Raw genomic sequence first — 16,009 nt, 5'->3', positions numbered from 1 at the left:
GTTTGGAAGGGGAATCCCCCTCCATAAGGACTTCAGGTATCAAAGCCCTCCACAACACTATCTCCCACTAACTGTTTTTCATTGATCCACACCAACAACAACAACTCCACATCCTCGATTGTTTGTGATCTCTGGTTCGTTAGCAACATCAGCTTCCTTGATTTCTGCTTTCTTTGCCAGGATGGAACTTCCTTTGGCCCCATGGAGCTTATTTCACAGTTGCAATCAATAAACAAGCACAAAAAACAATGGATGAACGAGCGGAGTATTGCTAACTCAAGGAGAGACGGAGGCAGACTGAATCTGGTATACAGAAGCGGTGTCCCGGGAGGGTGGACGCGTATGATACGGATGATTTCTGAGTGGATGTATGAAACCTGGGGAAAAATTTCACCCAAAAAAAGTGCTCAAAATATAAATTGTACAATTTCTACTCTGGACGAAAACTGGGGGTCCACTGTATTATGATTGTGAGTGGCTGGTACTTTTTGTAAATGCAGTATTATTGTGAATGGCAGTAGTAAATATTTTTTAACTGCATGGTATGATGAATTATCTTTTGATACCAGAATTCTGTAATTTCTTCAAGCTTCTTTCTCAGCAAAATGTGTCCCTTGCATGTTATTCTCATACACCTTGTGATCACTTGGAAGAAATTCTCTGCTTGATTCCTTTGTACTGTGTACAATATGCCAATTTCAAATTCAAACAAAGACAAAGTTCCTTTCAGCCTAGTGTGTAGTGGATGATCATAAAATGGGCAAAATAGTTCTGACCTTAAGGCTTCCCAATAGCCTTAAGGTCAGAACTATTTTGAAGGGGGTACTTTAAATGCTCTTTAATTAAATGTCATGATTGATGGTGATACAATATCAGCAGTGTATGACCCAAAATCTAGTGCTTGTTTTCAGATACACTAATCCAAATATAAGTATGGTTATGAAATAAGATTGATATTCTTTGAATGGTTGTTGCTGCTAGACATATCCTAGGCTTATACTCTGCCAGTTCGATTTGTGAAGTAATCTACCCTCTGAACTGTATCGTCTAGATAAAGAAGAGCCACTTTTTGAAATGGTAGACACTTCGAGAGGGTGGGTTTACCTAGATGATGAAGATAAGATAAAATTTTGTTCGGATTTTTAACCCCGGAGGGTTAGCCACCCAGGATAACCCAAGAAAGGCAGTGCATCATCGAGGACTGTCTGTCTTATTTCCATTGGGGTCCTCAATCAGTTGACTAACACCCAGGTACTTATTTGCTGCTAGGTGAGCAGGACAACAGGTGTAAGAAAACGCGTCAAAATATTTCCACCCTGCGGGGATTCAAACCCGGGCCCTCCACTTGTGAAGTGAGAGCTTTGCCAGCCAGGCCATGGAGCATTTGATCCATGAAATTTGAGTTATTCTCTTCATTGGTCAAGTCTAATTCCTTGCATCTAGCCTAAATATGGTCTCTCATTCCCCAAGGTTATTGTAGGTAATTTACATGTAATATAATAAAAATTTTCTACAAATACACCTACATGGTATACAGGCCTAGTTGACATCAGTCACATACTACTATATGAAAAGCCCCTTCTTATGCAGAGCATTTCGGGCAAATTAAGTCACTTTGTCCCAGGATGTGACCCACACCAGTTAACTAACACCCCGGTACCCATTTTACTGATGGGTGAACAGGGACGGCAGGTGTCTTATGGAAACACATCCTAATGTTTTCCAGCCATAGGGATATTGGCAGTTTGGAGGGATATGTTGTGTATCTTTATACGTATATGCTTCTAAGCTGTTGTATTCTGAGCACCTCTGCAAAAGCAGTGATAATGTGTGAGTGTGGTGAAAGTGTTGAATGATGATGAAAGTATTTTCTTTTTGGGGATTTTCTTTCTTTTTTGGGTCACCCTGCCTCGGTGGGAGACGGCCGACTTGTTGAAAAAAAAAAAAAAAACTAGGGATTCAAACCCTGGACCTCAGTGTGTGAGCTGAGTGCGCTAGTGATCGAGCTACGTAACACGTACTTTAAGCTTTGTGAGATAATTGTACTTAATGTTTACCTGTACCAAAATAAACTTTGATTTTAAAGTAGGGGATATTTATGGGCAAGTTTTTTATTACTCGCTGCTCCTGTTCACTTTGCAATAAATATAGTTACTGAGGTATTTGTGGAACTAAGCAATATTATTTAGCTTTGTTGGGTTGTGTTTAAGAACCCTATTTGGTTAAATAAGCTTAACTTTGCCCTCCATACACAGGTTTAGTATGTCTTGTTTTAGTATAATAATTATCTGGCCTTCCATCTTTCAAGGGTGTTTCTTGATGCTAGATAAGGTCTTTCAATCCAAGGATTAAACTTTATTTAACTCTTATTACTAAGACACTCTAAACCCCCTATGAGTTAAATGTTGCTCCATAAATATATTGCTCCACCTTTTCCTTGGATGGGCATTAGTTTAACAAAGTCCTCATCCTTTTAGCTAAATCTGTAATGTACCGTTTAAAATGGCAGTTGATGTGTAGGAATAATCCCAGCCCAGCAGGAAGAAATTTTTTTTTAAAACTTATACTGTGGGGCTCATGTGGGTTTGGCACTTGTTTCTTAATGTAATAATAGAGTTGGTAAGTAATGAACACAGGAATACTTGACATTATATTTATCACCCTACAAAGTCTTCCAGCAGAGGCTGACACATTGCAAAGTTGCAGGTTTAATCTCTGGTCAAAAAGCAAAGTAGGTACCTATTACTGTACAATAATATACTAAAATTAATAAAATCTTTATTTCTAGAAGTACAACTGTCATAGACCTAATGACATCATTCATATACTATCTTTTTCTTTTCTTTTTTTATATTTACTACAAGTACATGTACAAGGTATACAGTCCTAGCTGACATCAATGACATACTACTATATAGAAAGCAGCTTGTTATGCAGAGCATTTCGGGCAAATTAGGTCAGTTTTGTCCCAGGATGTGACCCACACTAGTAGACTAACACCCAGGTACTTATTTTACTGATGGGTGAACGTAGACAACCGGTGTAAGGAAACACATCCGATGTTTCCACCCCTTCACCGGGAATCAAACCCGGACTCTCACCATGTGAAACGAGAGCTTTTGCCACCAGGCCATGGAGCACTCTAACTTAACTTAAACCTACCCCATACATCTTCAACCCCATTGCCTATACATGTACTCTAACTAGCCCATCTGTCCTCCAATAGTTGTTTACATATTACCCTAACTGCCTCTTCCTTTAGTTTATAAACCTTCACTTCTCTCTTACTTGCTGCTTCTATTTTCCTTGTATCCCATCTACTCTTTACTCTCACTGTAGCTACAGCTAAAAAGTGATCTGATATATCTCTGGCCCCTCTATAAACATGTACATCCTGAAGTCTACTCAACAGTCTTTTATCTACCAATATGTAGTCCAACAAACTACTGTCATTACACCCTGCATCATATCTTGTATACTTATTTATCTCCTTTTTCCTAAAATATGTATTATAACCAAACACCTTTCTATACAAAGTTCAGTCAAAGGGCTCCCATTATCATTTACAACTGGCACCCCAAAATTACCTACCACACCCTCTCTAAATGTTTCTCCTATTTTAACATTGAGGTCCCCTACCACAATTACTCTCTCACTTGGTTCAAAAGTTCCTACACACTCGCTTAACATCCCCCAAAATCTCTCTCTCTCTCTCCTCTACACTCCTCTCTTTTCCAGGTGCATACACACTTATTATGACCCATTTTTCACATCCAACCTTTATTTTAATCCACATAATCCTAAAGTTCCTCGAAGAGTTGGGTGAAAAACTCGTCATAGTACCCAAGGACCACAGGGTGGCCAGCTTCCTCTTTCAGAGATTCAGTGTTGCAATCCAGAGGGGAAATGCCTGCATCATTCTGGGCACGTGGCCCACCGCCGAGGAGCTGGACGAACCATACCACGGGCGGGGATAGAACCCGCAATCAGTCTCAAAACTCCAGACCGTTGCGTTAGTTTTGAGACTCTGATCGTGGGTTCTATCCCCGCCCATGGTATAGTTTGTTTAGCTGGACGAAGTATTCAAGACGTAGCTCTGAGTTATCTATGTTGTTTTACTCTCTATTGTATTTTTATCAATGTATTTTGTCTTTAAATAAAATATATATTAAATATAGGGGGGGGGAGGAGAAAATTTTCAAGCAGCTTCAGGGAGAACCTTGAGTTTTCCCTGACGAAAGTTTATTACTTTCTCTGAGGATGAGGTTCCCCAGGACAGTTCTAGAGGTGGTACCTCCCTGTACATACATAACATACACATACATTACATATAATATATATATATATATATATATATATATATATATATATATATATATATATATATATATATATATATATATATAGATAGATAGATAGATAGATAGATAGATAGATAGAGCGAGCATACTTATATTTTACGAATGAACATAATGCGTGATTTCTCTAAAGGACCGGATCTCTACATTAGCTCTAACCTTTTGTATTACTTTATTACTTTTTCTTAGAATTACAGTTCGTATATGAAATGAACAATATTTTCAATATGCAGATTCTTAATATAAGTTTCCCAGGATGGACAACCACAACCCCCCCTGAACACGTCCGGAAACAACTGTGACTTCGGTCATCCATCCTCATATATACCACTATGTATCTCATAATAAAATTAAGATAATATATAAAAATTAATTTATAAAGCCAATAGTCTTGATTTAAAACGCATTAATGGGAGAAATATAATATCTGTATAAGGTATTTTGCAAGGAATTGGAATTAAAGGAAGATATACGGTGGCGGGTTGTGACGTCACTGGTGTGTCCTCAGTACCGTCGAGTGAACATTTGTTCTCGCCAAAAGACTAAAGGAGTTACCTTTTTCTCGTTTATTCAACTTACTGAGAAAAGTAAGTCTTACCCTGTTGTAGTAGCTGCTATTATTAAAATGATTTACTTATGCTTCAAGGTAGAATACGTTAGGAATGGGCAGATATTTGAAGAAAATTGTGATAGATTGAAGGGGTCTTATTTTGGCTCAAAATGGCGACGGGACAGCCAAAGCTTTGCTTGTGATTTTCTAAAGCGGTGGACTTGTTCATGGATGTTAATGTTCAGAGGTAATATACGAGTATTTTTTGTTGTTCAATAGATTGTTTAAGGAGAAAATGACACATGATCATACTTATATTTGGCCACTACGGTAGAAAAATTGTGATGGATAGCGAACAAAATATTCTCGTGAAATGGAGACTTTGTGCTTTGTCCTGGTCGCGAATATTGAACTTCTGAACAGGGAAATTATTTTCGCTTTTAAATATTTCCCTCCTCTTCTTACCTGTTTAGTATCTACCATTACTTTGCATCACATGGCAGAGGTGTAACAAGTCTACAAAGGAATATAGACGGTCGAGGCGTACTCAACATGTAATTAATATAGTACAACCAATGTCGTGAAATTCGCTAATGCGAGTACAAATTCGTGGAGTGTTATTAAGGCACCAAAATTGTCACAGACCTGTTGAAGAAGACCTCCCCCTCCCCCTGCCCCCTCCCTCACCTCTATGATGAGTGTAGGCCTACTACTGTACCCTCCCCCCAGTGGTATATATACCCTCGGCTGTGTGTCTCTCTGTGTATATTCTCAGAGTTTAGTCACTATTTTAGGGATTAAAGTATTTTGGTGGACAGGTGACATGCAGCATTAATGACCTTTCGACTAGTCCATAGACTAGAAGCTTAATTAAGTTAAGCTTAAGCTTGCCCCGAAATGCTCTGCATAACTATGGACTTTCTACATGCACTATCAAGTGTTACATGTATATAATACATCTGGTGGAAATAAACTTTGGTTTCAATCTTCTAGCCATGTTTTTGAGACTTTAAAACTCATTGTGACAGTAGCAAAATATTGTAACGATGGGGGTATGAATGGTAAATTGTTTTAATTTGAAGACTAGAGAAAGATTTATGGGCAGCCAGTTATATGAATCTGGTTTACTGCTTATCCATGAATATATCACAGTATAGCAGTAGCTAATAACGTAGCCTCAGCCTTTTTTTACATAGGCCTGTAGAATATACCATAGGGTTATTTCATAAGTTTATTTAGGTACATTCTTTTTTATTATAATAATAATTATTTAGGTACAGGTACACATAGGTAAAATTATTATATATAGTAACATGTATGAATTACCTAGTTTAACTTAGAAAAGCCAAAGTGACCTATTTGCATTGGAGTCTTCAACACTTAATTATTATTATTATTAAATTTTGTTTAGGACTCATTTTAAAAAAATTTACACTGGTCTGACTTTTTTTTGGGTTATCCAAGGTAATCTTCACATGTACTGCCATGTATGATAATTTATATAACTATATTTATATATACCTATACATACTTACAGTAGCTAAGATAAGTATATTGTAAATCATGTAGAATTATATAACTCAATATCTCCATCAGGGTTCTTGTTATAAAGTAACACTGCGTTAGTTTTGCATAGGCATAAATAGGTATATTCCTATTCTGTATCTAGAGTGATGTTAATGAAAGTCATTCAAATTGTTAATAAATAAATAAATAAATTCACACAAATGAACGTAGATCAATAACCGATTCATGAATTTTTGAATAGTACAAGGAGTCACTGTTAATTTCTACATCTTCATTCATTAGATATTATTTGGCTATTCTAGAATAGTTTTATATTAACACTGGCATTAATATGATCAGGTAACCATTAATTTATTGCTATGTAATAAGTTTTGGAGACCTAGCCACCACTGTAGGCTCCCTACATTCTAGTACCATACTCACTTTCTTTTCTAGCCTTTACAGAATTTTACAGTAAGATATTCTGGATGTTAGAGTTAACCTAGGTAATTTACACATATGTTACTATGTATGATAATTTGTGTAATTGTATTGATGTGTACCTGTGCCTAAATAAGCTTGCTTATGATCCTTCTGGGTTTTGTGCTCCCCATGAATGTAATATATCACCTGAATAAAATGATATTCATTTAATAATTGCTTATTATTAACCATACAAATAAAACTCAGAAATGACTGGTTACAAAAGTACTACTCTTTTTGATTATAATAATAATAATACAAAAGTACTACAACTTCGGTATGAAGCTTCATAAAACTGACATTACAATAATGTGAAACGTAAATAAATATGTATAGAAGTGTAGCTTAGTCAACAATAATAATAATATCTTTATTTCTACAAGTACATGTACAAAGTATACAGGCCTAGCTGACAATAATGATATGCTGCTACTTAGAAAGCCCCTTGTTTTGCAAAGCATTTCGGGCAAATTAGGTCAGTTTTGTCCCGGGATGTGACCCACACCAGTCGACTAACACCCAGGTACCCATTATTACTGATGCGTGAATATAGACAACTGGTGTAAGGAAATGCTCAATGTTTATACCCTTGCAGAGAATCAAACCCGAACCCTCACCGTGTGAAGCAAGAGCTTTTGCCACCTGGCCAGGGGCCAATTGTAATTTAAGGTATAAGAGATTAAACTAAGGTGAGCTTTTCTGAGGAAAATATAGATATTTTACGGACAAGAATAAATTTTTACAATAGTTGTGTGGGCACATAAATGTTTAAGTTGGAGTGATATGGAGTGTAATCATTTTAGCAGTTACTTGTTGCTCCCTCAAACTTGAAGAATATATTATAAAATTCTTATTTTTGTTGGATTAATAACAGAACTCTCAGTGAAAATAAGTCAGAATGACTTATTGGATTGTTAACAGATAAATCTATATAATGTGCCATTGCTGTTTGTCTATACTATAACAAACAGTTGCTGCATTTTTTGAAAACTGAAAAAATATCTATGATTTAGTTCAAAATGTAAATTGAAACAGATAATTTCAAGGTTGTATTGTGTAATAATGAATCCATTTCAACAGTTATTTCTGTGAAATACTGTATCTAAAATTATCTATTGATTCATGTGTGTTGGAGACCTAATAATTTACAGTACATATAGTAAAAAAAAGAATGAGTTCCTTTATAGAAAGGCACAGTGCCTTCCAGTTCAGAAATGCAAGACCCATTATCTGGCTCTTGTACAGTGCCTTCCAGACTACTCTGGTTTGTGATGGTACTTTGTTCTAATAAAAAAAAAAAAAACATAAAATCAATTGGAAATTATTCAGAATAAGATAGAGCCTAGAAAAGAGTCCAAGGGCAAATGTAGGTCAGGATTAACTATTGCCCAAGATCCTATGTATTCTCTGGGTATTCAGGTTACCATTGTATGCCTTGTGCAGTAATACTGAAATTTAGAAAATTTAAATTAGTGCTGTATTTGCATATTTATTTAACCAACATTTGTAATAACTACTGAAAATATTATGGCAAATTGTTTTACTAAATTTTTTTATTATTTTTTTTTTTTATTATCACACCGGCCGATTCCCACCAAGGCAGGGTGGCCCGAAAAAGAAAAACTTTCACCATCATTCACTCCATCACTGTCTTGCCAGAAGGGTGCTTTACACTACAGTTTTTAAACTGCAACATTAACACCCCTCCTTCAGAGTGCAGGCACTGTACTTCCCATCTCCAGGACTCAAGTCCGGCCTGCCGGTTTCCCTGAATCCCTTCTTAAATGTTACTTTGCTCACACTCCAACAGCACGTCAAGTATTAAAAACCATTTGTCTCCATTCACTCCTATCAAACACGCTCACGCATGCCTGCTGGAAGTCCAAGCCCCTCGCACACAAAACCTCCTTTACCCCCTCCCTCCAACCCTTCCTAGGCCGACCCCTACCCCGCCTTCCTTCCACTACAGACTGATACACTCTTGAAGTCATTCTGTTTCGCTCCATTCTCTCTACATGTCCGAACCACCTCAACAACCCTTCCTCAGCCCTCTGGACAACAGTTTTGGTAATCCCGCACCTCCTCCTAACTTCCAAACTACGAATTCTCTGCATTATATTCACACCACACATTGCCCTCAGACATGACATCTCCACTGCCTCCAGCCTTCTCCTCGCTGCAACATTCATCACCCACGCTTCACACCCATATAAGAGCGTTGGTAAAACTATACTCTCATACATTCCCCTCTTTGCCTCCAAGGACAAAGTTCTTTGTCTCCACAGACTCCTAAGTGCACCACTCACTCTTTTTCCCTCATCAATTCTATGATTCACCTCATCTTTCATAGACCCATCCGCTGACACGTCCACTCCCAAATATCTGAATACGTTCACCTCCTCCATACTCTCTCCCTCCAATCTGATATTCAATCTTTCATCACCTAATCTTTTTGTTATCCTCATAACCTTACTCTTTCCTGTATTCACCTTTAATTTTCTTCTTTTGCACACCCTACCAAATTCATCCACCAATCTCTGCAACTTCTCTTCAGAATCTCCCAAGAGCACAGTGTCATCGGCAAAGAGCAGCTGTGACAACTCCCACTTTGTGTGTGATTCTTTATCTTTTAACTCCACGCCTCTTGCCAAGACCCTCGCATTTACTTCTCTTACAACCCCATCTATAAATATATTAAACAACCACGGTGACATCACACATCCTTGTCTAAGGCCTACTTTTACTGGGAAAAAATTTCCCTCTTTCCTACATACTCTAACTTGAGCCTCACTATCCTCGTAAAAACTCTTCACTGCTTTCAGTAACCTACCTCCTACACCATACACTTGCAACATCTGCCACATTGCCCCCCTATCCACCCTGTCATACGCCTTTTCCAAATCCATAAATGCCACAAAGACCTCTTTAGCCTTATCTAAATACTGTTCACTTATATGTTTCACTGTAAACACCTGGTCCACACACCCCCTACCTTTCCTAAAGCCTCCTTGTTCATCTGCTATCCTATTCTCCGTCTTACTCTTAATTCTTTCAATTATAACTCTACCATACACTTTACCAGGTACACTCAACAGACTTATCCCAGGGACTATGCAGGCTCTCTGCCAATCCCTAGGTACCTTACCCTCTTCCATACATTTATTAAATAATTGCACCAACCACTCCAAAACTATATCCCCACCTGCTGCCTTACCCCCTTTCATTTTACCTACTGCCTCACGAACTTCCCCCACACTCACAACTGGCTCTTCCTCACTCCTACAAGATGTTATTCCTCCTTGCCCTATACACGAAATCACAGCTTCCCTATCTTCATCAACATTTAACAATTCCTCAAAATATTCCTTCCATCTTCCCAATACCTCTACCTCTCCATTTAATAACTCTCCTCTCCTATTTTTAACTGACAAATCCATTTGTTCTCTAGGCTTTCTTAACTTGTTAATCTCACTCCAAAACTTTTTCTTATTTTCAACAAAATTTGTTGATAACATCTCACCCACTCTCTCATTTGCTCTCTTTTTACATTGCTTCACCACTCTCTTAAAAAACTTCTCATATGCTAACTTTTTCTCCCTTACTACTCTCTTTACATCATCATTCCACCAATCGCTCCTCTTCCCTCCTGCACCCACTTTCCTGTAACCACAAACTTCTGCTGAACACTCTAACACTACATTTTTAAACCTACCCCATACCTCTTCGACCCCATTGCCTATGCTCTCATTAGCCCATCTATCCTCCAATAGCTGTTTATATCTTACCCTAACTGCCTCCTCTTTTAGTTTATAAACCTTCACCTCTCTCTTCCCTGATGCTTCTATTCTCCTTGTATCCCATCTACCTTTTACTCTCAGTGTAGCTACAACTAGAAAGTGATCTGATATATCTGTGGCCCCTCTATAAACATGTACATCCTGAAGTCTACTCACAGTCTTTTATCTACCAATACATAATCCAACAAACTACTGTCATTTCGCCCTACATCATATCGTGTATACTTATTTATCCTCTTTTTCTTAAAATATGTATTACCTATAACTAAACCCCTTTCTATACAAAGTTCAATCAAAGGGCTCCCATTATCATTTACACCTGGCACCCCAAACTTACCTACCACACCCTCTCTAAAAGTTTCTCCTACTTTAGCATTCAAGTCCCCTACCACAATTACTCTCTCACTTGGTTCAAAGGCTCCTATACATTCACTTAACATCTCCCAAAATCTCTCTCTCTCCTCTGCATTCCTCTCTTCTCCAGGTGCATACACGCTTATTATGACCCACTTCTCGCATCCAACCTTTACTTTAATCCACATAATTCTTGAATTTACACATTCATATTCTCTTTTCTCCTTCCATAACTGATCATTTAACATTACTGCTACCCCTTCCTTTGCTCTAACTCTCTCAGATACTCCAGATTTAATCCCATTTATTTCCCCCCACTGAAACTCTCCTACCCCCTTCAGCTTTGTTTCGCTTAGGGCCAGGACATCCAACTTCTTTTCATTCATAACATCAGCAATCATCTGTTTCTTGTCATCCGCACTACATCCACGCACATTTAAGCAACCCAGTTTTATAAAGTTTTTCTTCTTCTCTTTTTTAGTAATTGTATACAGGAGAAGGGGTACTAGCCCATTGTCTTTTAGTCGCCTCATACGACACGCATGACGGATTCACTTCCCCATGTAGAAGAAATATATTTAGAAAAAGGAGAAAAACCTAGATATGTACTTGCGTGTCTGTGAAGTGTGAAAAGTAAGTAGTAGCAAGATATTGTTATCTTAGCGTGCAGAAAAAGAAACCAGCAATCAGAAAACAGTTACATTTTTGTTTCATCATCTGGCAACGGTAGTACTTCCCTGGGTACTACTACCTGTTTTACTAAAGCCTCCAACAAATTATTTTTACAAAAAAAAAAAAATCCAGTAATATAAGCTGTCATAAGTAACTGTTTAATATTTTAAAACTGCCCAAAATGCTCTTCATAACCAGGGACTTTCTGTAAAGTACGCATGTCAGTAATGTCTGTTCCTGAATCAGTTATAAATTATACTTTGTAGAAATAAAGTTATTTATCTTGTGCCCTCAGAACCATTATTCAAATTTGTACTACAAAATATTAATATACACAGAATATTAATGTCTCGAGATCACATGAATTTTCATTATGTTGTAAGGCTTGTTTCTGCATCATGTTTTAAGTTGTCCCTGTACTGTATATCCTTCAAGGAGGGGATGAGGGTGCTTTAGTTCTGGTAAGGGGCTCTTGATCTAAGGAATTGGACCCACCCACCCTCAAGCCTGTTTGACTCCCATTTCACAAGCCTTGTTATAAGGACTTAGCATTTTTTACATAATTATAATAATATTGTAATTCTTTTATATAACAACTGATATACAGTGTGTTGCAGTTTGAAAGGTATTGGTCACTGGTATATGCTTATCCAGACTATTTATTAATGAGAAAGTTTGAGTATATTACATTCAGAAATGGTTGGGAAGGTACACAAACTGCTCTATTGGCTTTTGTTATATACATTATTATTATTGGATTACCAGGTGGCAGAAAAATGGATGGGGAGGAGGGTGGCGAGGAAGGGCTGACAACTGCTGCTGGTGCGTGGACCACAGCCACGTACCAGACCCAGGAGCTCAGCAATGTGGTGCACATCATTGTTCCAGACCTCACCTGCATACCTCAAGGTATGTAATAATAATAATAATAATAATGATAATGATAATAAATAAGGAAGGCGGGGTAGGGGTCGGCCTAGGAAGGGTTGGAGGGAGGGGGTAAAGGAGGTTTTGTGTGCGAGGGGCTTGGACTTCCAGCAGGCATGCGTGAGCGTGTTTGATAGGAGTGAATGGAGACAAATGGTTTTTAATACTTGACGTGCTGTTGGAGTGTGAGCAAAGTAACATTTATGAAGGGATTCAGGGAAACCGGCAGGCCGGACTTGAGTCCTGGAGATGGGAAGTACAGTGCCTGCACTCTGAAGGAGGGGTGTTAATGTTGCAGTTTAAAAACTGTAGTGTAAAGCACCCTTCTGGCAAGACAGTGATGGAGTGAATGATGGTGAAAGTTTTTCTTTTTCGGGCCACCCTGCCTTGGTGGGAATCGGCCGGTGTGATAATAAAATAATAATAATAAATAATTTTATTTTCATAAAAATGTGCAAGTGATACAGATTTTGGGAGATCATAGTGTGCATAGCATTTTAGGCAGATTTAAACTATGGCTTAAATTATTTAATGCTTAAAAATTTATGCTTGGTTGCTGTTAAAGCTCACTGGTTTATTGCAAGGTATTGATATGTAAGATGGTAAAAAATATTGTGTATAATATCTGATCATGGCTCGCAAGCAAAAAGCATTAGTTGATATTATTATTTACTGTAATTATGTGCAGTATGTCAAAATCAGTTACCTGGAGTTTACCTGAAGAGGGTTTTGGGGGTCACCGCCCCTGCACCCCGGTCTGAGACCAGGCCTCATGGTGGATCAGGGTCTGATCAACCAGGGTGTTACTGCTGGCCACAGGCATGCTGACGTACGAACCACAACCTGATTGGTCAGGTACTGACTTTAGGTGCCTGTCCAGTGCCTTCTTGAAGACATCCCAGGGTCTATTGGTAATCCCCCTTATGTATGCTGGGAGGCAATTGAACAGTCAGGGGCCTCGGACACTTATTGTGTTGTTTCTCAATGTACTCGTGGCACCCCTGCTTTTCATCGGGGGAATGTTGCATCTCCTGCCGAGTCTTATGCTTTCATAGGGAGTGATTTTCGTGTGCAGGTTTGGTGCCAATCCCTCCAGGACCTTCCAAGCGTATATTATCATGTAACTTTTGCCTGCATTCGAGGGAATACAAATCAAGGACCTTCAACCGTTCCCAGTAGTTTAGGTGCCTTATCGTACTTACGTGTGCTGTGAAAGTTCTTTGTACACTCTCCAGGTTTGCAATGTCGCCAGCCTTGAAGCAGGCCGTTAGTGTACAGCAGTATTCCAGCCTAGAGAGCACAAGTGATTTGAAGAGATTCATCATGGGCTTGGCATCCCTAGTCTTGAAGGTTCTCATTATCCATCCTCTCATATTCCTAGCAGATGAGGTAGACACATTGTTGTGGTCTTTGAAGGGGAGATTCTCTTACTTTATCACTCCCAGGTCCTTCACATTACTTTTCTGCTCTATTGTATGGTTAGAATTTGTCGTATACCTTGATACATTTTTTATTTCTTCAAGTTTCCCATATCTGAGTAGTTGAAATTTCTCCTCGTTGAACTTCATATTGTCTTGAGTGGCCTATTCGAAGATTTGGTTGATGTCCGCTCGGAGTCTCGCAGTGTCTTCGATGGAAGTCACTGCCAGTAATTACCAGGAGTTTACCTGGAGAGAGTTCTGGGGGTCAGTGCCCCCGCGGCCCGGTGTGTGACCAGGCCTCATGGTGGATCAGGGCCTGATAAACCAAGCTGTTACTGCTGGTTGCACGCAATCCAACGTACGGACCACAGCCCGGCTGGTCAGGTAACGACTTTAGGTGCTTGTTCTGTGCCTGCTTGAAGACAGCCAGGGGTCTATTGGTATTCCCCCTTATGTATGCTGGGAGGCAGTTGAACAGTCTTGGGCCCTTGACACTTATTGTGTTATCTCTTAATGTGCTAGTGACACCCCTGCTTTTCATTGGGGAGATGTTGCATCGTCTGCCGAGTCTTTTGCTTTCGTAGAGAGTGATTTTCGTGTGCAAGTTAGCTGGGGAAAAAAAAATCATGATATAGTGAAATAAGAAAACATTAGGATAATTATTTGATAGAGGTTAGAGGTAGTCATTAAATTAAAAATTTGGGGCAGGATTAAGGAAGGATAAAGGATATATGTACACCTACCATCCGACTTACGACTGAGCTTGGTTCCAACCAACTGGTCGTAAGTCAAAATGGACCTAAGTAAAACCTTACTACTGAATATCAACATCACATTTTTGTAATGGCTTTATTTTATTGTTTTATTCTGGTATTTCATTTTTTACATTACTTTTTATGCTGTTAGTACTGTGTTTTATACTGTAAGGTTTAGGATAAACACTGTGTAAATCACAAACAGTTGTTTATTTCCCAGAAATTTGGCATACAAAACATGGTTGTAAGTCGAGTGGTCGTATGTCCAGCAGGTCGTAAGTCGGATGGTAGGTGTATAATGTAATTACAGTGGACCCCCGACCAACAAAGGCATTGTCTAATGATAAATTCGACTAACGAAGCATTTGATTGTAAAAATTTTGGCCCGACCAACAATGAAAAACTAGACCAACATGATTCGTCCCGAACCTGTCCATCCAGCCTGAGCTGCCCTGCTGTCAGCTAGTGTGCTATTGTTTACAAGCAAGGGCAGATGGTTCCACGCATACATTCGATACATTTTGTATTATTCCATTGTTTGTAGTGCTTGTAACTGCTAGATAAGCCACCATGGGCCCAAAGAAAGCTTGTAGTGACAACCTTGTGGTAAAAAGGGTGAGAAATACTATCGAAATACTATCGTACCACAGTCAGCTGCTACTGCTGCTGCTGTACCATGGTCAGCTGCTGCTGCACCACCTTCAGCTGTACTAGTCGAAGGTGTGGAGATGTGTTGTTGGTGTGGCTTAACGAGAAACAATTACCGAGAAACAATTAACCCCAGAGGTTAGCCACCCAGGATAACCCAAGAAAGTCAGTGCATCATCGAGGACTGTCTAACTTATTTCCATTGGGGTCCTTAATCTTGTCCCCCAGGATGCAACCCTATTACAACCCAGGATTCCAAATGGCCTGTTATCCCGGGTGTAATGGGAGCAAAATAAACACAGCAGAAAAAGTTTAGACTTATATTATCCTTCACCAATTTAGAACAGCAATATGTACACTATGTACAGTGATAAGTATAGTGCACTCCACGGTAAGCAAGGCAGAAATAGAAGCCACAAGATAGCAGACCGTGCTTCAACCAGCTCTAGAATGGGAATGACAAGGGCAGACAGGAGAGCGGTACCCACATAACCTCTGCGATTGCCAAAACCATCTTCTTATTGGCTAGAACCTGGTC

The 16,009-nt window shown here is 38.9% G+C and overlaps 1 protein-coding gene across 3 annotated transcripts in view; it reads left to right on the top strand.

The window, feature by feature from the left end:
- The first annotated feature begins 4,486 nt into the window (after positions 1 to 4,486).
- Positions 4,487 to 16,009, top strand: part of LOC128697445 (uncharacterized) — a 60,437-nt gene continuing 48,914 nt past the window's right edge. Inside the window, exons 1-2 of one of the 3 annotated variants that reach the window (XM_070094137.1) lie at positions 4,487 to 4,945; positions 12,486 to 12,629. In XM_070094137.1, coding sequence (XP_069950238.1) covers positions 12,497 to 12,629 — 133 coding nt within the window. In that variant the 5' untranslated portion in view covers positions 4,487 to 4,945; positions 12,486 to 12,496. The other 2 variants (XM_070094135.1, XM_070094136.1) reach the window with 2 other exon arrangements.

Source organism: Cherax quadricarinatus, chromosome 44, assembly GCF_038502225.1.
Source record: "Cherax quadricarinatus isolate ZL_2023a chromosome 44, ASM3850222v1, whole genome shotgun sequence".
In the NCBI taxonomy this organism is placed as follows: Eukaryota; Metazoa; Arthropoda; class Malacostraca; order Decapoda; family Parastacidae; genus Cherax; species Cherax quadricarinatus.
The sequence above is the reverse complement of the archived record's forward strand: the minus strand, read 5'-3'. Positions and strand labels throughout refer to the sequence as shown.